This window comes from Furipterus horrens, unplaced genomic scaffold (genome assembly GCF_987537825.1).
Source record: "Furipterus horrens unplaced genomic scaffold, mFurHor1.1.pri manual_scaffold_7, whole genome shotgun sequence".
NCBI lineage: Eukaryota > Metazoa > Chordata > Mammalia > Chiroptera > Furipteridae > Furipterus > Furipterus horrens.
In genome coordinates, this window is record NW_028327177.1 from 100,968,740 (window position 1) to 100,990,569 (window position 21,830).

The 21,830-nt window shown below is 38.3% G+C and overlaps 1 protein-coding gene across 6 annotated transcripts in view; it reads left to right on the forward strand.

Annotated features, from left to right (window-relative positions):
* GRM7 (glutamate metabotropic receptor 7) overlaps nt 1-21,830 on the forward strand; it is an 862,741-nt gene that overhangs the window by 791,992 nt on the left and 48,919 nt on the right. For 4 of the 6 annotated variants that reach the window (XR_016512405.1, XR_016512404.1, XM_090284096.1 and 1 more), the window contains exon 9: nt 14,674-14,920. Coding sequence is in view for 4 of the 6 variants with exons in the window: in XM_090284096.1 (XP_090140222.1) it covers nt 14,674-14,920 (247 nt within the window). In the remaining 2 variants the exon portion in view is untranslated. Of the gene's footprint in view, nt 1-14,673; nt 14,921-20,517; nt 20,610-21,830 lie in introns of all 6 variants that reach the window. The other 2 variants (XM_090284094.1, XM_090284095.1) reach the window with 1 other exon arrangement.

The following is a 21,830-nucleotide window of genomic DNA, read 5'->3' on the forward strand; positions in this document are numbered from 1 at the left end:
CCGTCCGCCTCGAGAGACGATGGTGTAGCTTCTTAAGAGTCTATCTGCACCGCCGAGAATGGCTGTGCAGTCCGACTCGGGAGTGACACGGTATCTGTCTCCTCCCGTGTTGAATCGACATCTTGCGATGACGCTGGAGTGTCCTCTCCAGTGAAGCTGAAGCTACAGAGCCTGGGCAGGGTGATATGGAGGGTCTGCTGTTGCCCATGCAGCAGACCCCCCCTCTCTTCGCAGCTGAAGGGTCCAAGGGAAAGACGGAGTCAATACAGCTTGGCTTCAGGTGCGCCGCAGGAGTTCCCGGTGTTGACTACAACGTCAAACCGCCTTAGGGACTCCGGCTCCGGATTTTCTGTCGGGGTTTACTCCCTTAGCCTTTCCCCTGAAGAGGTATGCCGCAAGGCAGCGGAGGTTTTTTGGAGTCAGAGTTTTCCTTCTCTGGTGTGCCCTGACTGGAAGATCGAACCAGCGACACTTAGCTCGCAGGCCGACGCTCAATCCACTGAGCCAAACCAGCCAGGGATGTTTCAACTAATATTTACATTCTATTTGCATATTGCTTATTTTTCACCCTTTTTTTCTTGCCTGCTCCAGCGCAACTTTTAGCATCTGTGACACTGGCCTTGATGCAGGTGTGGGCACAGTTGGGTGAAGGATAACAGTACTGCATCCTTTGACAAGAAGCTGCATTTGGCAAGGAAATTGGACACAGTTTGAATCACAGAGAGAGGATATCTGCTCATTATTCTTAGTGGGAAATATGGACTTAACTGTAAAAACACACACAAACATGCAATTCATGGTTAAAAAAATGGAAATGTTCTATCAGTTCCCTTTAGAAATACTTAGAGATATTTTTTCTTTTTCTTTTTTTAACCATTGGCAGCTAAAGATTTGGAGAATGAAAAATTAAACAGTTCTATGAGCTATCTTTTATTAAATAGGCTCTTAAGTTGAAAGTGCATATCAGTGTAGTAGAATGAGCAAAAAATCTCAACTTATATCTTAGCTTTTGTCCCCAATTACTGTGACCCTGCACAACTCATGTGACCTTTTTGGAAACTTAGAATTTTGAATTAATAGTCTCTAATTGTATTCAACCTAAAAACCCACATCTACCCCAAATGTACTTATATCTCAAAGAGAAAGTCAATTTTACACAATAGGATGCTTATATTTGCACCTTACTTTAGAATATTATTTTTCAAAACTGTTCTCCTTTATCAAAAATAGTTTTGAAGTCCTTCTTTGTGATAGGAGTATCCCTGCCATCAAAAAGCTTGAATTTTAGTAGATGATTAAGCATTGAAATAAATCATTACTGATGGTAACGTGTACTATGAATGAAAAAAAAAAAAAAAAAACAGGCTACTATGGGAGAATATCACGGAAGGAGAAAATTCAAGGTAGTACAGCCGTATAGTCATGTGAATTCTATCAGAGGAAATGCATGGAGGTTGTACCCATAAGATGAGTTAGGTCTTAGCTGGGTGAAGAACTCAGGAGAAGGAAAAGAAAAACATTCTGGGCAGAGAGAATAAATAGTGTGTGCAAAGGCTCTTTGCTGGATATGGGTTGACAACACTCAAGAATGCCAGTATGCTTGTATCATATTCAAAAGTTGGAAATGTAGCCAGGCCAGATACTCTAGGGCAATGGGAAGTCTTTGAAGGATATTTTACAGGAGACCATGTGACCTTATTTGAATTTTTATAAAGATCATTCTGGTAGCACTGTGCAGAATTGCTCAGAAGGAGGCAAAAATGGATGAAGTGGTCAGGATGCCACTACAGCATCCTGTAGTGGAACAATGTGAAAGTGGACAGTAATAACAGCTACAATTGAGAATTTACTAATGTTTATCTACTGTTTTTCTGTGGATTAACTGGTTAAATGTATTATAAACTAGGGCGTGGGCAGTAAGAAGAGAAGGGAACACATTCCAGAAATATTTTACAAATAATGTTAGCTAACTGGGTAACACACTGAACATATAGGGTAAAATTGGAGGGAACTGCAAATATTAAAGAATAACCCTTAACGTTCCATTTTGTGCAACCAGCTAGATGGAGATAATAGTGCCTGAAAAACAGAAACTTAGTGGAGAGGCGGGTTTTGGAGGGGAAGCCCCATTTTCGGTGTCATGGGAGATGCCCATTTGTTTCAGCAGCCCTATGAGCTTGGCAAAGAGGATGGTCCCTATGTTAAAGAAAATAAACATCTACTTGCATGGAAATGAGAATAACCTTCTCAGAACCTTCTTCTGCAGGGTTCTCTGATGTGTGAGCCTGAACTCTCTGGAGACATCACTGAATATACCAGAGAGAAGACCTTTTGTGTTTTATCTTTGTTACCATAAAAAGTGTCGTGTTCCATAAGCCAAGGCTGAATAGAGAATGTACCTTTACAATTATGTTTTAAGACTCGTTCCTCCACTCGTCTTATAATTATATAAAAGTTTGATGTGGTTTCATTTCAAGAGCTGGAGGAAACAACAGACTTACCTAAGAATGTTTTTCTTAAATTATAAGGACTCTGTACATAAACCAAATATTTTCTGGGTGTGGAGAGAAAGCAATTTACTTAACCAATTTATAGATCTCTTGTACTTTTTTAAGAAAGTGGCCTTTTTAAAGAAGAGTACATTAGGAATAAATATAGAGGAAGGTCTGAAGAAACAAAATCTTAGCAATACATGTAAATGATGGTAAAGAATTAGCTTGGCATAGCCATGGCTAGTTTAGGATCAGGGCTTCTTGGTTTAGGGGAGGTGAAGCTGGTATGAATTTCTGGGCCTAGCTCTCTAGAAGAAGGCCTAGGACCCAGCTGTGCTAATATAAATTCATTTGCTTGCAAAGATTTTTAGCTAGTTCACCCTTGCTTGGGAAGGGTGGAAACGTTTTTTGTTTAAGGAGAGCTCAAACCCACTCTGGATTTTGTACAATATTGATGTGATTTAGGATAGTATCCTGAAGTTTGCATAAAAGGAGGTAGAATGCCCAGAACAATCCCTTGATTCCTCTCTTACCCTGACTCCTTCCCATTGCATCCATCCACTTGTCATTTCCACTTCCTAATCTCTCTTATCTGTCCCCTGCTGCCCTCTTCATTGCCATTACCCTAGTCGGAGCCATCATATTTTCTAAGGAAGGTGAATTTTTTTAAAAATGGTATTTATTGATGATCCTGAAAAACTCCTGGAGGGATGAGGATTGCAAAACAAAATGCATATATGATCTCAGTTAAGTCAAAGTCAGCAGCTTTTGGAAAAAAAAAAATTGAACATCTAAACTCTTCACTGAGTTGTCATGGCAACCATTTTCTTTCTTTTCTTTTCTTTTTTTTTTTTTTTTTTTTCCTTTGAGGAGACAGTAAGTGCCAACCTGGGTGTTGGTCGAAGGGTTTGTTTTTGTTTTTTTAACTCCCTTTCCTTTAAGAGGGTCAGGACTATTGATTTCTATTGTTGCTTCAGGCTCTGTTTAAAACTCCTTATGGATAGCTTCACTTTATGTTTAATGAGCATGTGAAAGAGTGATAAGGAAATGCAGGTGGCAGCCCCCATGGAGGGAAGTATTCCTACAGGGAATGTAAATTCATAGGAATATCACATTCTTTCTCCTTCATGTCAGGTACCCTTCTGACTTTGTTCTCTGGGATATTGGCAGGGATGGAGCCAGAGATAGCAAATGGAATTTCTGTGTATTTAAGATGTCTTTCCTTAAAAGTACCAATTAAGTCCTTTGTATTTGCCACCCACAGTGCTAGGCTTTGGGGAAATAGCAGTGAGCTAAACGGACATGGACACGCTTCCTGGTGGCGGAAATTGATACAAATCACACACACTTGTTTACATATGAACCATAATGATTGCTCAGAATGTTCATAACTGGACCATATTAGCTAGTCCTGGTTAGAAAGGTAGATGAATGGGGGGATGTTCCAGAGAAAGGGAAAATCATACACAAGAACCTGTGAAAAAAGAGAACATGGCATATTCAAGGGACATGAAAGAGGTTGGTGTGCTGATTTCCACACAAGATTCTGGTCTGTATAATTGAATAATACAATAGGATCATTTATCTTTGTGTTTTATCTCCTTTGTTATTACCTCTGAATGGCATGACTGGGCTAGAGGAGTGTCCCTATCTCAGGGCTGGAGAAAGAAGGGAAGATGATGAAACGGCTAGAGGAAAAAGTGCTAGGAAATTGGAAACCATGATTGTTTAGAGCCAAAGAATATAGCTACACTGTCAGGTGCTGCACAGACATGAATGTTACCAGGACTGCATTTTGACCAGGCCTTTAGATTTTATGAAGTATGGCCCACTTCCAAGCCATTTCTTCCTTGCCAGTGCTCTATGAGGTAGATGCTATTACTCATTTCATTTTGTAAGCATCAATACCCAGGCTTAGAAAGAATAAGTGAGGTGCACAAGATCCCACAGTTAGCAAGCAGTGGGGCCTGCATCCAAACCAAGAACTCCTGACTGTAATTCTAGTGCTTGTGTCAAAAATTCTACTGCTTCTGGCTGCACAATTTATGTTCCTAGATTGTATTCATTCATCTGTTCAGCTACTATGAATTGAGCACTTACTGTGTTCCAGGAGCTGTCTCCAGTAAGTCCCGCGTGGGGACAGTCTAGTGAAGGGATATTTGTTAAATAAACAATCAAATGAACAATCGCAAATTGTAATTAATGTAACGAAGGGAAATAACTTGTTCTATGAGCAAGCAAGAGAATAAGGGCATAATATACTTGTACCTTTGAGGGTGAGAGAAGCCTACCCCGAGGAAGTGAGACTGAGACCCAAAACACAGGTAGGAGATAGCCAAGTAAAGATGAGTGGGAACAGCATCTAAGGCAGGGGGAAGAGATGTGCAAAAGCCTTGAGGAGGGGCAGAACACTGTGCATTTGAAAGACTTAGAAAAGGTAAGGGGAGGCAGAAGGGGGACACAGCAAAGTTCCTTAGCATTTTATCTTCACCCAAAGTGTGATAGGAAGTTTAGATACTACAGAGGTACAGCTGGAACCCCAGTACTATTATCTTCAGCATTGAGTTTTAGAGAAATGAGACCCAGAAAGTACCTCTCAGATCTGGCAAAGAATTTAGGAATGTGTAAAGGGAAGACTCAGAGGAGGTAAAATTGAAGCCAGACTGCAGGCCCTTGAAAGTGAGTGGGTAGAAAATGGTACTTTTAAGACCCCTGACTCAAGACCATGGAAACAAAGATAAAAGAAAAACGAATCTTACAATGGAGGCAAACTGTGTCCCACTCAGCCCCTGCTCCTTGGCCAGGCTCACACCCTCCTGTATCTCTCTCCCGGCAGAATGAGTGTTCTTCCCTACATGTTGCCAGATTTGGTTACAATTTTCTGGGGATACTCATTGTAATTATTTGTTCCTTTTGGGCATAAACCATTACACAGCTGGGGGTCTTGACGAGAAGTCGAGCTCCGTTACCACGGGATGCACAAGTCAGCCAACCTAGTGGTTTGCCCTTCAGCCAGGGGCACCACCTAGCACACTGACTAAGGGGTTCCCCAACACCCTATGCAGTCAGGGCAGAGGTTAGGGGAGCTGCCTCCATCCACACACATGGATGCACCAGTGGGAGTTAAAAACAGGAAAGCAAAGATGATACAGGAAAAAGTATGAGCTCATGCAAGGGAAAAGGAAGAATCTGAAGGACAAGAAGGAAGCTACTACTACTCAGTGCCAAGATGGGAAAGGTACAGAGCAAAAGGAACAGAGGAAGGTCAGAAAAAATAATAGCCAACCTAATCAGTGAAAAGAGAAAGCTGGATGATTTTGATGATTAAATCCTGTCAAAGTTCATCAGAAAGCCATTGTCAATGGCTTTTTTTTTTAAGTATATTTTATTGATTATATTGTTACAATAGTTCCTATTTTTCCCCTTTGCTCCCCTCCGTCCAGCATCCCCCATCCCCCAGCAATCTCCCCCCGCCAAGTCCATGCCCATGGGTCATATATACAAGCTCTCCCGCTTCACCCTTTCATATATTCTTCTTCTTTTTTTAAATTAATTAAGTAATTAATTATTTTAACAATAAAAAATAATAATCCCTCCCTCTCAAACTTAAGACCCACCCAAACTAAGTATAATGGGCAAAAGGGTTTTGGACAGGTGAGATGTGCCTGGCATACCTTCCTCCAAAGATGCCCTTCTTTTTTCCCTAATGTGGGACATTGAAAAATTAATCCCTGCCTTTTGTCATCTAGTGGTTATGGATTGAATGATGCCTTTTAACCCTGTTGCCAAATCTGTTGCCCCCAGAATACAACAAGGATGCCAGCCTGTTAAATCAAGCATGCCATTGTCCGGGGACAGCCAACTGACCTGGAGTCTGCAAGATCCTTCCCCATGTGGGAAGGTCTCCCTCCCCTCCACTCCTCTACTCTTATTAGGGATTTCTGTCAATGGCTTTTAAAGATGAAATAAGAGCACCCTTTCTTTTTGTAAGAATCTGACATTGTCTTCCTATCAATGATACTCTTGGGCCCAGTTTCAATAAATAAAAATTAAAATTAAAACCCAATAAATATACCCAAGAAATGCAAAGACTGTCTCTTTTAGCTTTTAATTTGACATCAATATTTTCATTTGATTGTTGTCTTTTTATAATTATTAGAACTAGAAAGATAACTTTAAATGTTGGAAAAATTAGAAAGCTTTGCCCTCATGCAAATGCAATATTTCAGATGACAACTTTAGAAACAGAGTAAGTTCAGATTGTTTTAATCCTTTGTTTACTTGCCAAGTAATACAGAACATCATCACATATGACCTCATATATTCCCCAGTGAGGAACAAGCTTGCATTTTCACATCATAAGACAGAATCTGACATTGCCTCCTACAAAAAAGCTGTTAGGTTCAGTCTTGATGAATATGGTCAAGGATTCCAAGGGAATCAATCAGTCTGGCAGAAGTGTGTCTCTCCAGGCTGACTGCAGGGGGCAGAGTGGTGGGAGAGCATACTTTGCTTCTGTGTGTTAAATCATTAAAGCCAGAGAGACGTAACGTGTGTGGGGCTCAGACCAGCAGGAATGGTAAATAGCCTTTCAGATAACACAACAGAGCAAATAGCACCGGTATTAGCTATATGTAAGAATAAAACTTCTACATTGCAGTTGGAGGGAGAAAAACTTGAAATCAAAATCGAGGGGCCAGAGGGCTGGTGGAAGAAAGACATTCTGAGTATGGGTATGTGTAGGCTGGGCATGTATGTGCCCAGAAGAGCTACTGATCAAAATGGCCTGCAGCTCATTAGGGTGGGTGGCATGTGGAGTGAACACTCAGATTCCCAAGGATGTGGTCAATTGGAATAATAGCATCTCTGATTATGCTATGTGGGAATAGACACAACATCAGGCTTCTGGTTAAGAGAGCAAAGAACTGAGATGTAGGTGATTTCAAGCATGTCATAATCACTTACTTCATGTTCCAGAAACTGATTTGCATTCACCTGGAGCACTTGTTTTATTTCCATCCAAGTAAATAATGTAATTGTCTGTATACTTAATATCATGTCTGCCTGGAGATACTAGAGGAGAAAAACAAACACAGTATAACTAGGTCTTGTCCAATAATTATCTAGTTTCCTTTATCTATCGTTGTATGCCAGACATCTGTCTACAGAGTGTGCCTCATGACATTTGATGTGTATATCTCTTTATGTATATCATCTATTTATTTATATATCACTTATTCAAAAATAGTAGGTCTAAACAGAATAGCATGAAAATGTTCTGCAGAAGACCATCTATCTACTCTAATAAAGACACTTTCATTTCCTGAGCACCCACCATATACAAGGCACTATACTATTTTTCACACTTGATTTTCTTTAATTTTCAAAATAGGTTTCCCTGAGAGTGGTAGAATGAGGTAGGGTTTTATATCCAACAGGCTAGTAATAAATTGCTAGAGTCTGAATTTCTACTCTATCATTTGAAGTGGCTTCCCAAAGTCACCCAGCAACAAGCCAAGGCCAACATTTGAAATTAGTTTTAAAAACAAAAATCTTGTTCTTTTCATTACACCATCCTTCTAATAGATGCAAGTCTCCTTCCCCTGAAGAAAACAACACATTTCCCCCCATCAAGGTGCTGAATCTTATTGTCATCATGTGTTATCTCATAACTAAGCAAAAGCCTTCAGTATGTCAACCCTCTGGGTGACTGAAAGACCCAATTACAAAATTCTGTCACATTCCCAGCCATGTATCATTATTATTTCTCATATATGGCTACTCAAATTAGGAACCATGAGGTACAGGTGGTAAGCATATAAAACAGTGGTCTTAACTACCAGAAACTTTCATTTCAATATAGCCATGTGAATATTCCAAACATCTGTCAAATATTAATGTACCCTTTCTCTTCACTGTGACTGCATCAGACAGTTTTTTATCTTTATTTCACAGATTTCGGGATGTCATGAGAATTATGAAACTTCTCCCATCCCACCTAAAGACTGCATAAAGTCTTCATGTCCCAGTTCTCAACTGTCATTTGAGAACACACAAAATTGGTCATTTCTCATAAAATAGCCAATGACAGATAAAAAGATGGTTTGAGTAGATTGTCAAACCGAATAGAAGCAAACTTAATGAGATGTTGTTCCCTAAAACAGGCTGTTAGTCAATGGAGTCCATAAAATCATCATTTTAGAATTATTAAGATTGTATAAAAACAATAGCATAAGAAAACAAGTTATTTTATGTTATAGCCAATAAATAAATCCATGATATGAACTAAAACCCCTGATTAAGTGATTGGTACATGCTTGGCACCTTTGTATGTATATTACAATGGTGAGCCGATGAGATCCTAACAACACCTCTATAGGTACTGCTCTCCCTACTCCAGAAATGGGGAAAACAGAGCCCACTGGTAAGAGCTGACAATAACAGCAACAAAAGACTAAGAGCTTTTCTTAAAACAATGTTGAATGCCACAGATATTTCTCATACCTAATACTTGCTTCAAGTATAGAACCTTTTGCTCTGCTAGAATTTAACAAACACATACTTTGTGGCAGACAGCATGTTTACTAACCAGTCAGTTCTGCTAGAAACTGACATGTGTATTTTAAAAACTCACCATGCCATGCAATATCATACAATAAACATAGGAATTATGGGAAAAATTGGGTTAAGAACACACACTCAAAAACATCATCAGTGATATTTTTGAAAAGAATAAGAATCTAATAAAAATGGCGGTATGGTTTTATGCATGATAAAGGGCTAAGAAATGTATAAATATCATAAGCGTGGAATTTTACCTTAAAAAAAAAAGAACTGAAGTTTGCTCATGGAAGCAGGTGCCAAAAGTAGTGCTGCTTGTGTTTCATTGTGAAATTGTGGAAGGGGGAAACTGGCAGATATTTGAGGCATGAACGTGTGTGTGCATTTCATATATTCCCACACAGCTGGGTACATCTGGGTGCAGTTGACTGTGTTCATCTAGTGTTTCTTGTGGAAGAAATCACACTTCTACAAACATGAACTTTGTGTTGTCCTCAAATTTTTTCTAATATATCAATCTCATTGGGATGAATTTGCATTTTCAAAGCAAATCATACCTACCATCTTCACAGTGGTGTGCCTGAAGCCTGGTCCGGTGCAGTAACTGGGTAGTATCTCAGTGAAAATGGAGAATGGATAAGTGAATGGAAGCACAGAGAGTGGAAAAGTATAGTGTCTCACATAGTCTGTCTGAGAATAGAACTAAAATCAATCAATTTTTATATAATTAAAAGTAGTAACTCGTTATTGTAAATATATTGTTGGTTCATTTTTATAGTACACACTTTATTTTTTTTATTGTTGTTATTCTATTACAGTTGTCCCAATTTTTTGCCCTTTGTGTTCCTCCACCCAGCCCACCCCCTGCTCCCACAGTCAGTCCTCACCCTGTTGTCTATGTCCGTGGGTCATTTTTATTTTTATTTTTTTCTATTACAGTTGTCCCACTTTTTTCCCTATTGTTTCCCCGCACCCTGCCCACCCCTTCTTTCACAGTCAGTCCCCACCCAGTTGTCCATGTCCATGGGTCACTTATACATATTCTTTGACCAGACCCTTCCCCTTCTTACCCCCCTTCTCTCCCTCCCCCCTCCCCTGCTGTCACTGTTAGTCTACTTGTTTACATGCCTCTGGCTCAACTTTGCTCATTTGTTTGTGTTGTTCTTTAGTTTCTTGTATTAGGTGATATCATATGGTATTTTTCTTTCATTGCTGGCTTATTTTGCTAAGCATAATCCTCTCAAGTTCCATCTATGTTGTCACAAATGGTAGAAGTTCCTTCTTTCTTTCTGCTATATAGCACTCCATTGTGTAAATGTACCACAGTTTTTTGATCCACTCATCTACAGATGGGCACTTAGGTTGTTTCCAGCACTTAGCTATTGTAAATAGTGCTGCTTTGAACATAGGGGTGTATAAGTTCTTTTGAATTGGTGTTTTAGGATTCTTTGGATATAATCCTAGCAATGGAATTGCTGGTTCAAAAGGCAGTTCCATTTTTGTTTTTTTGAGGAAATTTCATGCAGTTCTCCATAGTGACTGCACGAGTCTGCATTCTCAGAGATAGAGAAAATATTTAGAGCCAAGAATTCCATGCATCATACTTTAGGAAAACTACTATTCTAGAATGTCATGCAAAATCTCTTGACTGGCTTGACTCTGAAATTATATAAACTGGATTATACATGATAAATGTTAGAAAAGTCACATTCGACCAAGTAGCAGAAGCCGGATTCTGGAAATTCATTTGGGTTGATGTTAAATGAAGGCTTTATTGTCAAAATACACAGAAATTACAAGGCAGTCTGCATCCTTTCCACAGGCCTAAGCCTTGGGGGATTGATCAAGGTGGGGAGACATTTCTTCATGGGCGGGAGGGGGTGGGGTGGGGGCCACAGGTAGAAGGGGATGAGGCTCACCTGAAGGCCAGTCCTGGGAAGAGGCCTGATCTCATGAAAACACTGCAAAGCTACTCTGCTCTTATGAAAGGATCCAATAACAATCACTAATGCCTTTACATCTCTCTAAAGAAATTATAAGGAAGATAAAATAAAATGGTGTGAAAGACCTACAATGAAAAAGGGTTATGCATTTTTACAAAAAGCATCATAAGAGTATGAGACTAAAAATAAATCTTGCAATTTGCTAAAAAAATGTACTAAAGGAGATGCTGGGATAAAAACTCAGAGCTTAACAGTGAGCCTCCTATTGAATAGCAAAGAAACAGTGACTTAGTTTTCCTCCTGGACCTTAATGGGGTTGGATCCCTATAGGTTGGAGCCTTTATATCTTTATACTTATTTTACAATACTTTTATAGTATATCAACTCATCAAATAATAGTGTTTCATTCAATGTTGTTTTGTTATAATACTGATGAGATGCCATAGGAACTTAACTCTTGTGTATACCAGTTAGCCTGTGGTAAAATTGGTTTCATTATAGTTTGTTTTGCTTAGTCGTAGAACCTATTGATGATATTAAATAAGGACTTACAATCTGCTGGGTTCTATCCTAAGAACATTACAAATAGTAGCTTATTGAATCGTGAAGACAGCATTATGAGGTAGCTACAGACATTATCATTCCCATTTACAGAGGCAGACCTGAGGCACAAAGAGGCAAAGTAATTAGTTCGAGGTCATGGAACTAGCAAATGGAGCTAGTTCTAAACTCCTCATTTCTTTAAATGCTCACCCAAAGATATACTTATTTTTAGTGAGTGAGTGAAAGCAAGAGAACAAGAGAGAGCAAGAGAGTGAGAGTGAGAGAGAGAGAGAAAGAGTTTTCGATCTGTTCTTCCCATACATGCCCTGAGCAGGGATTGAACCTGCAACATAGGTATGTGCCCTGGGAATCAAACCCACAGCCTTTTTTTGGTGTATGGGACTATACTCCAACCAAATGAGCCACCCCACCAGGGCTAAATTTTTCATTTTTAACCACTATGCTATGTAAAAAGGATTTGGGGGAATAGGAATTTGATCAATACATTCATGTTGGTTTTTTCATACTTGTGAAGTGTCATAAAACTGCAAAATTTTCAAAAGAAAATATCAAAGTCTCAAGTGGGATCTAGTTTGGGAACAATGAAATGAAATACTTCATAAAATGAATATCATAGCTTTTTTTAGTCTTACATTGCTAAGTAGTTTTTGTTAAGAAATATATCCCCCCCCACAAACATACATGTATATATATAAGCATATATACATAATCTATAGTTACATATAAACAATAAACAAAACAAAAATAAACTGTGAATGATTTCTTCAACTGCAGAATTTGTTTATGAGCAGAGAAACAGAAACAACACCAAAGACCCCAGGTGTCCACTTATTCCCCTTTCTTGGACTGGCTGATCCACACTTGGAAGGCTCTCATTAGCAAGGGGCCAGCAGTCACATGGTCACAAGGGGAGAAAGCAACATCACCCAGGTTCATAAAGCCCTGTGATTATGAATAGTATAGGTTGGCAGGGTAGAATGGAGTTGAAAGTCTAAAGGTATCATAGCAGGAAAAGATGAGCTTTTACAAGAGAGTCTAATTAACAATGAAAAGGATCATTAATTCAACATTGTTTTTGTCTTCCTAGTTTATATTCTTATGCATTATACAGTTAGCAGCTGGCAGCCCCTTTAAACCATTCAGAGACATACAAATTCACATCAACATTTGTTGGAAAACTGTATTCCCTCCAGATGAGATAGTAAAGGCTCGTTTCATTTTTTTTTTCCACTGGGACTTCAGTTTGAAGAAATAAGATCAGAATGGTCCAGGCAGCCAGTTGGTCTAATGGAAATTCTTGTGGCATATTTAGAGAAAGGCTGTTTGATCACTCAGTGATAGGCAGAAAAAGGTGTGTATCATACAAACACATGAGCTCATTCACCGCATATTTATCAAGTGCCTACTGTTTGCCAGTACCACAGACACAGCTTCCTGCCTTCATAGAACCTATGGCCTAGTTGGGGAGACAGATGGTCAAATGATCAGGGTAGTGGAGTATAATTACAAATAAGAACCAATGATCTAAAGAAAACAGTATTTTTGAGGATATGTAAGTTAAGGAGCTGACCTAGACTTGAGGCAGCATGGATGGATGTTCTAAGAAGCACAGGGGGAACATTCCAAAAAAAGGAAAACAAGAATAAAGTACAAGTGCATGTGTGCGAGTATGAAGGGTCTGTGGTTGAGTGAGCACAGCATCTGCAAGACCTGCATGAATCTCCCTGTAGATGGTGCTCTGGGGAGGAAGGTGAGGGGACAATGGTAAAATTAATCTACAAAAGTAGACCGGGGGCAGATCACATGGGACCTTGTAGAATCCATTAAAGATGGGGATTGTACCCTCAGGTCAGTGCAAAGCACAGGTGCCGAAAACTATTCCCAATACATTCTCAAGGAACTAGGCTTTCCACTGACATGGAAAAATCTGAGATAACTAGTCACTCTTTTTTTAAAAAATATATTTTAAATTTACTTATCTACCTATCTGCCTGTTTATGTCTAGCTTTACTGAGGCATAATTGACAAATAAAAGTTGTATATATTTATGTTATATAACATGATTTGTTAAGATATGCAATGTCATGACTTAACATACATTGCAAAATAATTGCCACAATCAAGTTAATTAACACATCCATCACCTCACATTTAATCTAGCCTTTACAAGTCATGTAAAATACACACATACCTAAATGTATTGCAGGGGATGGTTCCAGATCATGATAGGGAACTTCATAAACACAACCTGACCTAGGCAAGCTGTCTATAGTTTTTCCCTCACTGAGCTGACAATTCTCTTCACCCTTCGTCTTTTCAAATGTAGGTGAGATAGGGATTTAATATACTGAACAGGGAGTGGTTGCTGTACTGATTTCTCAAGGAAGCAAAAGGAGATGAGGACAGTTATGGGCCCCATCCAAACTACAAATAACAATGTCAGGAGGGGATCTTGCATCTTACTAGCAATCTGTCAATGTAAAAATACTGAACAAGACAATATCACTAGATCTTGATCCCTTGTCATTTGTGTTTTTAAAATCCGGATTAAGCAAGAAGGGGTTACTTTCCAGGGAAACTCAACTTACTGTAATACTTTGTAGGTATGGTAAAGGGGAACCCTTTTGAAAAAACTATACAAGAGACATGTATTGACATAATGACTTTTCAAATAAGGTCCCAGAGTCTCTGTGTATCAAGAGGTCATGTGGCATTAATAATTTTGTATAGGTATATGGAATTCAAAAATTTTCCTTATTCAATTCAAGGTTATAAATTTCTGTGATCTTCATGTGTTTGTATTCAATTGCCATTCTGATTAAAGATACTTTAAATCTGATTGTAGGTCTACTCTGAATTTCTATGTAGGAGACTTTCCCAGGGCAAGCACACACATGGATTCTTCCAGTGGCATTCAAACAATAAAAAATATATAACTTTCCAATAAATGTTCAAAGTCATTCTGTCTTGCTTTTTTCCCTTTAATCAGAAGCCCCTGGAGACTGCTATGCGTTCTCTCCTAGACATAGTCATTCTTTACATCATGTTAAGTGTTCAGATTCCCTCTGCAGTCATTTTATTTGTAATAGTGTCTTGTGTGTTGTGTCTCCTAGCTCTACATACAAACTACCACGCTTACAATCTCCATGAACCTAAGTGCGTCAGTGGCGCTGGGGATGCTATACATGCCGAAAGTGTACATCATCATTTTCCACCCTGAACTCAATGTCCAGAAACGGAAGCGAAGCTTCAAGGCAGTAGTCACAGCAGCCACGATGTCATCACGGCTGTCACACAAAGCTAGTGACAGACCCAACGGTGAGGCAAAGACAGAACTCTGTGAAAATGTAGACCCAAACAGTAAGTAAATCTCTTTTCTTTCACCTTCCCACCCTGCATCAGGAAGCTCTCGGAAATGTGGTGTGTGCTTGCCTTTCTTTGAAGACATACGGCAACTGTTCTTGTCTTACTGACTCGGTTGCCCAGATGAATGCTAATATTTGCACTTATTCTTGCCACCATTTTCTTTCTTTGCCCTGTTGGAAAGAAGCTTTTAGAGGCACTGCTTCCGAAATGGGAAACCTCCCCTTCCCCTGGCTCCTTGTCCTTTGGTCCCAACCCTCCCCATTGACATAAGCACCTTTGTTGTCCCTTCCCTGTTAGGAAGACAACTTCTTGCTGCGAAAACTTCAACACCTGATTGAACTTCAGCAGTAGGAATGAAATTAGAATATTTAAGAATTTTGGTGTCATAACTTCTTTCCACTGGAACTTGAATGTGGAGAAAGTTATCCATTTTTACTAAGCAGCCCTTCAGAATAAAAAACATTGGCAAACTTTTATCCAGGTATACAGGCCCAGATACCATTGGTAATGGTATCCCCAGGGGGGGGAAGATCTACCACATCACTGCAGAAGAGTTCTGTTCAACAAAAAACTAAATATTAAAGGTGGAATTAAGGATTAAATGGCAGATTTGATATGCTACGTGGCATATCTGTAACCTCTGGGCAGCCTTTGTTCAGCCCTGAAAATGACCCCAAAGAAGATGGGCATAGAAAAATTATCCAGAGGTTAACTGCATAGAATTCCCAATTGCTAATTTTATTAACATTGGTGGTAAGAGTTTATTTCAGATTAAAAATGAGACTTCTAGGGTTTGTTGTCTAGAACTATTATAATCAGTTTCATATAGAATGAAGTAGATACAGATGTTCATGAAACTTCCTGGTTTTAAAGTGGAGGGGGATTCTGGTTTTCCAGTAAGTCACTGAGGACATAGTACTTTCAGTTATGAGCCAATTTTCTTATAGCCAAAGGTTATTGCCAAGCAAAAAGAGTTCCCATTCTAAACACTCTGAAGTAATCCTTTATGCTCTGCAGTAAAAGAGAGATCTTTAAAAACCAGGAGGCATGGAGTTTGATCCTGAAAATATTGTACAGAGATCTGTGATCTCGCCCATCTCTATTTCTAAATAGAGGTTGAGTGAATACTATGAAATACTTTGAGACTACGTAGACAAGGTAGCAAAGGCTCATTAACAACATTGTGAGGTTCACTTTGACTTTCCAATTGAAGAGATTCAAGGACAGGGAAAGAGTAAGAAGAAGCATCACCCCAAGAGAAGGGAGAACCAGAATGGGCAAAATGGATGTACAAGCTCTGTCCTAAGTTTTCAGAGCAAATGGTCAATTGAGAAGAGGAGAAGTGTATGGTAGAGTGCTGTAGTATTTGATATGATGTAGAAAGATACTTTGCCTTGAGACAGACCTGGGTTCAAATTCAAGCCACTCCACTTACCAGTTGTGTGACTTTAAGAATCACTGAGCTATTCCAAAGCTCCACATTTTCATGTATAAAATGGAAATAATATCATGTATGTTGTGTGTCTTAAAATATCATGCATCTAGAATATAGTCTATCAATAAAATGTTAATTTCCTTCCATTCCTGAAAGACAAAAAACATTTGCCCAAAAGTATATTTCAGCATGTTTTATTATATAGATATGATGAGTCAGTTAAAGGCATACTGAACACCAGATAGTAAATGGAACTAATTCACAAAAAGAAGTATTTTCACAAACATATATATGTGTACCTGTATTAATATACCTGCATATTTGTACTTCTGTAGAGTTTTATTCTAGAACCCCTTGTCAGATTTGCATTTCACAAAACCCTTATCCTAGATACATCTCAATAACAGTTTTTCATTTATATGCATACAACACACACACACACATGCATACATCGGGATACACCCAATATCAATAACCAGAAAATATGTTCAAAAGTCTATATCTATTTAAAAAATGACCAAATTAGAACTTTTAAATTCAGATAATTAATTCACTAATACACTACTTAAAAATAATTAGCTTGAAACAACATTTCTACTGTTATTAACTGTTAATGATTAGGTTCTGTCCCTGTTGAAGCTGTTTGGGGTGTGATAATGGTTGTTAAATTGCTAAAACTTATAATACTACTAATTTTACTACTACTAATAATAATACATCAACTATCCTTTGAAATGGGAGTTATGCACTATATTGTTTGTGGGCTATCTTACTTCTCATAACTGTAGAAAGGGGGTTATTATTCTCATTTTACTGAAGAATCCTAGGCTTAAAAAGAATAAGTGATGTTAACAAAGTCACACATCTAGTTACCAGCAGAGGCTGGACTGAAACACAGGTCTGACTCCCAAATCCATGCTTGCTTCTCTTTGCTGCTGCTTCTTAGAATGTGAGTGGCATGTCATAATTCCAACATAGTAATTACTCTTTTGGCTTCCTCAGTTGGTAATATAGCTTGCATATAAAAAAATATAATGATGTGTCGTGGCAGATTCTTTAGTTAAATGTGCTATGAAATATATTATTGCTTGCAGTGTTGACTATAAAGACAGGAGTAACCTGAGCTCAAAGAAGGCTGCCCACGTAGAGGCCTCGTCTACTAACCCAAAAATCCAAATATCTTATTACCTACATCAGTCACGATAATTATTTCACTCGGAATTCACTGGGTGTCTTTCCCTTGAAAAAGTTTTGTTAAGTTTTGTCATTGCTGTTGTTTTGGTGCCTACAAGAAAGATAAATCAAATAGAGCCTTTATCTCATAATCAATCCAAAAGATTTTGAAGAATTTATTTAGTTCTTTTGGATTTGTAGAACACTCCCCAAAACACCATAAATAATTTGACTAGATACTTGCTGAACCACAGGAGGGGATTCATGTACCTCCAAACATTGGGGTTCCTGATGGCCCAGCCCTCAAAGGTCCCACAGAGGAATCTAAAGATCTTATCCAGACAAAATCTGTCCAGCAGAATTTTCTGCCATGATGGAAATGTTCTAGCCATATGTGGCTATTCGGCACTTAAAATAAGACCACTTAATGAGGAAAGACAGTTTTAAATTTACTTCATTTCAAAGAGTTTAAATTTAAATAGCCATCTGTGGTACGGCCACTATCAGACAGCACAGCTCTAGAAACTAACATATCTTTTTTTTAAGTATATTTTAGAAACTAATATATCTTACAGGCAAAGATTTCATTCTAGGACACTCAACCTGAGCCCATATTGGAAATACACCACCAAGTTTTAGTCATGATTGCTAATCCAAAGCAAAGTTAAAGAAATGAAACATTTGAATGAGACCAAAATGCAAGCAAATCATCATTTTAAATGATCCAAAAGAGACCACTGATAAGGAAATAGTGATATTGTAGTTAGCAATTATAATTGGAAAACCATTCCTTGGCAATGTAAAATGTATGTGTGAAGGCCAAGAGCAGTAATGAAAAACTCAACTAATGAAAATATACGACTAGACTATTCTAGTACAATGGAACATTATTATATTTTATTTGACAAATAGAGTTCAAATTATCTCAAAATTCTAAACTTTAGTAACAGAGAGAAAGAAATTATTTCCTGAAATTAAGCTGTCTGGTTAAAAAGAAACAAACTAAAGCACAGACCAGGCACTTGGAGAACAAATGTGCCTTTACAAAGGGGAAATTCTGCACACTATTCCCTGAGGGAGGGAATCTGAGAAGTCCAGTTAGTAGTATGCACTACAAAGTAAATAATGAAACAGAAATCTTCTCTTGTTCATTATTGCTCTAAACACTTAGTCTCAATGTGTTTCAGTCTTCAGTGTTTTCATTTTTAACAGCTCTGCTCCTTCACTGCAGCTTGTCACCTGGTCGGTGCATGTACGCTTCTACTTATCCAACTGCACACTGAAACTACATGTCTACATAAAAACAAGTTTGCTTGTTGCCTTACTATGAGCAGAAATCAAAACTGCCCTAATACAGCCTGATTTTTCCCAAGAGTTTCAATTTCCCTTTTAGGTTACTTCTTCAGGTAAAATGCCATTGTTTTAAAGAAAAACTTCTTTCTGTATGGAATAAACCAAGAGTATCCATTCCATACTAATGTATTAGATATTCGGATGCTTGTTGGTTTCTCACTAACTTCAAAACAGAAGGGGGTATGGGATGTTGCTGAATTTTTACTCATACAAACAAGATTTCTGTTGCTAGCAGATCAGAAGGGCCTTACCTAATTTGGATAGCTTTAGACCTGGCTACCATAATGCCTTCTCAACATTCCTTTCTAAGAAGGAGGGCACCTCAAGCTCTGGTTCTCGCTTCTGTATTCAGACTTGGCAGATGTATGTTCATGGCAAATGTGGAGATGCCAGATAAGCAGGAGGACTTGGCTTATCGGTGGCCACCAGGACCCTTTCATAGTTAACTGGATAATGTTAACTGAGGCAGCATGACTTTATTGAGATTAGCAGGTAAGGCCTGCTGCCTTCCTCACCTGGACTGCTCAGAACCAGAAGATGCTTTGTGACTTATCTTCTGGTCAGGTGCTCTCCTTGTAAAGGATGCTAGTGCATAGTGATGAGCAGTGCTAAGCTAGCCTTGTCCTAAACTACCATCCATCTTTCTAAGCTAATATACTCAGGCAGTGCAGAGAAACTCCTAAAGTTCCTGGGCTGTTTAGACTTAGTTTACTCCACAAAGTCAGCAGCACCTTGGTGGACAGTGTGGGACATACTACCTCCTCGGATGGAGGGATAGATGACTGCATAATGGACCCCAAGATAGAGGCTTGACATTGACACTATGTAAAAGCCTAGTTTAAACTTATTAGCATATTGTGTTCTGAAGACAAAAAATTTTCACCTAAAATAGAAAAATTTTAACTAAGATATATCATATATGAGTTGTATTATCATGCTGTTTTGCTTTATTACCATTTATTCATCCATGGTAAGGAAAATATATAAATAACATGCTATTCTTAAAGAAGGCAATTATTACATTTATGAGTTAAGTTGTCAATATAAGGAGATACTTGATCTTAAAACACACACACAAAAAAAACTAAAAAACTGCTGGAAAATGGATGTGTGCATCAACACCTACATACGTAACAATGCCTAGAAAATTATGGAACACATGCCTGTGCTATGTAAATCTGTTATGGTTTTGCTTTGTTTTTGTGCTGCTGCTTTGTTTGTTAGATCCCTGGCATTATCAACATTATGTTATTTGCTTCATCCTTCTGGACTAACCACACAGGCTGGTCATCATACCTGCAGTAAACTGAGAAAAAAAGGGATGGCAAAAGGAAGCAAAGAACTCTGACCAGATAGATAAATTATTTGGGGGCTGGTTCTTTCAACTGCTCCACCTCAAGCAAATAAAACCAAACTGCCTTAAACCAAGAGACACCAATACTCCCATGTTCAGAGGTACCTGAATTGTGGTGAACTGGTCTACCAAAGGCAACTGAACCCACTGAAAGAGTGGGTGTAATGTCTATGGTCTCTATTGCAGCCTCTTGTCCAAAAGGAAAAAAAAAGAATAAAAAGGAATATTGTTTGAACATTTATTTTATACATACCTATATATTTACTTTTCCTGTAGACTGTGTACCACCAGTAAGAAAGAGTGTACAAAAGTCTGTTACTTGGTACACTATCCCACCAACAGTATAGCTTTTGCCTGCTTTCCAAAAGGTAAGAAAATCAAATTTTTATTTATTTGTGTGTTCTTGTCTTTACTGAGAGTTAGAAGTGTTTCCAAGAAAATTGTGCATGATTACCTGAAATCTATTTACATGAAGAAAAGTGTTTTCAAAGATGATCCATTTGTGATGCAGGGAGCTTCTATGTCATGTGCCCAGTGCATTTTTTGGAGAACATATGTATGAGCATGTGTGCATTGGTCCCTCCTGAAAAGGTAGCCAATGATGGCAGAATCAGTGCTGGTCATTCTGAAACATGTTCTCGTTTAAAACTACCAATGGTGAGAGATTACTTTTAAATGTATGTTTTCACACTCTAGTTTTAAAAGGCAATTTTGAAAATATACAGGGAGAGAGACAGGGAATGTTTTACAAGCCTAGTAAAAATGTTCTGTTTTACTTTTATTAAATACAATCAAAGAAATGTATTCCTTCCTAGAAATGTATTCATTCAAAACAACAACGAATGTCTCAACCATCTTAAACACAAAATGGTCTTAGTTTGTTCCTTGCAGCAAAGAAATGAAAATGGGTTTGCTGGCTGGGCTGGATAACATATTGAAGATTTGTGGCTCACAGTTCTGTCTTAGAGAAATACTGAACCAAATTCAGTCATTTCACAGAGTTGGGAAAGGTTTAATAAAAGACTATAAGAGTCTAAAAATGAATTTCGACATTAGTCAAACCTATGGATTATCAATAAATACCAAAAGTATTCAAACTAATAGTTTAAAACAAACGGTGAATGGTGTGATGTGTGAACTGAACATGGAATGGGAATAATAACCGACTCACCACCGATGATGATGTATTACTTTGGGCTCTCACTAAAGGATATGTGCCGTGGAAGAATGTTAGTGTTCGTATTATTACCTCCCTGTTTCAGCCTGAACTACATCATAACATAGTGGAAAACAGCACTTGCTTTAGCAAGCATCTTTGTCCAGCTGGAGTCAGGGTATTCCAAACTGTGGGAAAATAAATAGTATAAGACATAAGGCTCTTTAAAACACACGGTGGCTTTGAATAAAATGTTTTTTTAAAAACGGTTCCATTTTGATTTCCTCTAAACCTCCTATCATGCTTATAAAAATAGAGAGACCTGTCTCTGGATAGATTCCCAGAGAGAACAGAGAAGTCATGTCATGGAATGAGGAAACACTGGTTCGTAATGAGGGCTAGCCTCTCTTTTCTATGTTACTAACGTGGAACT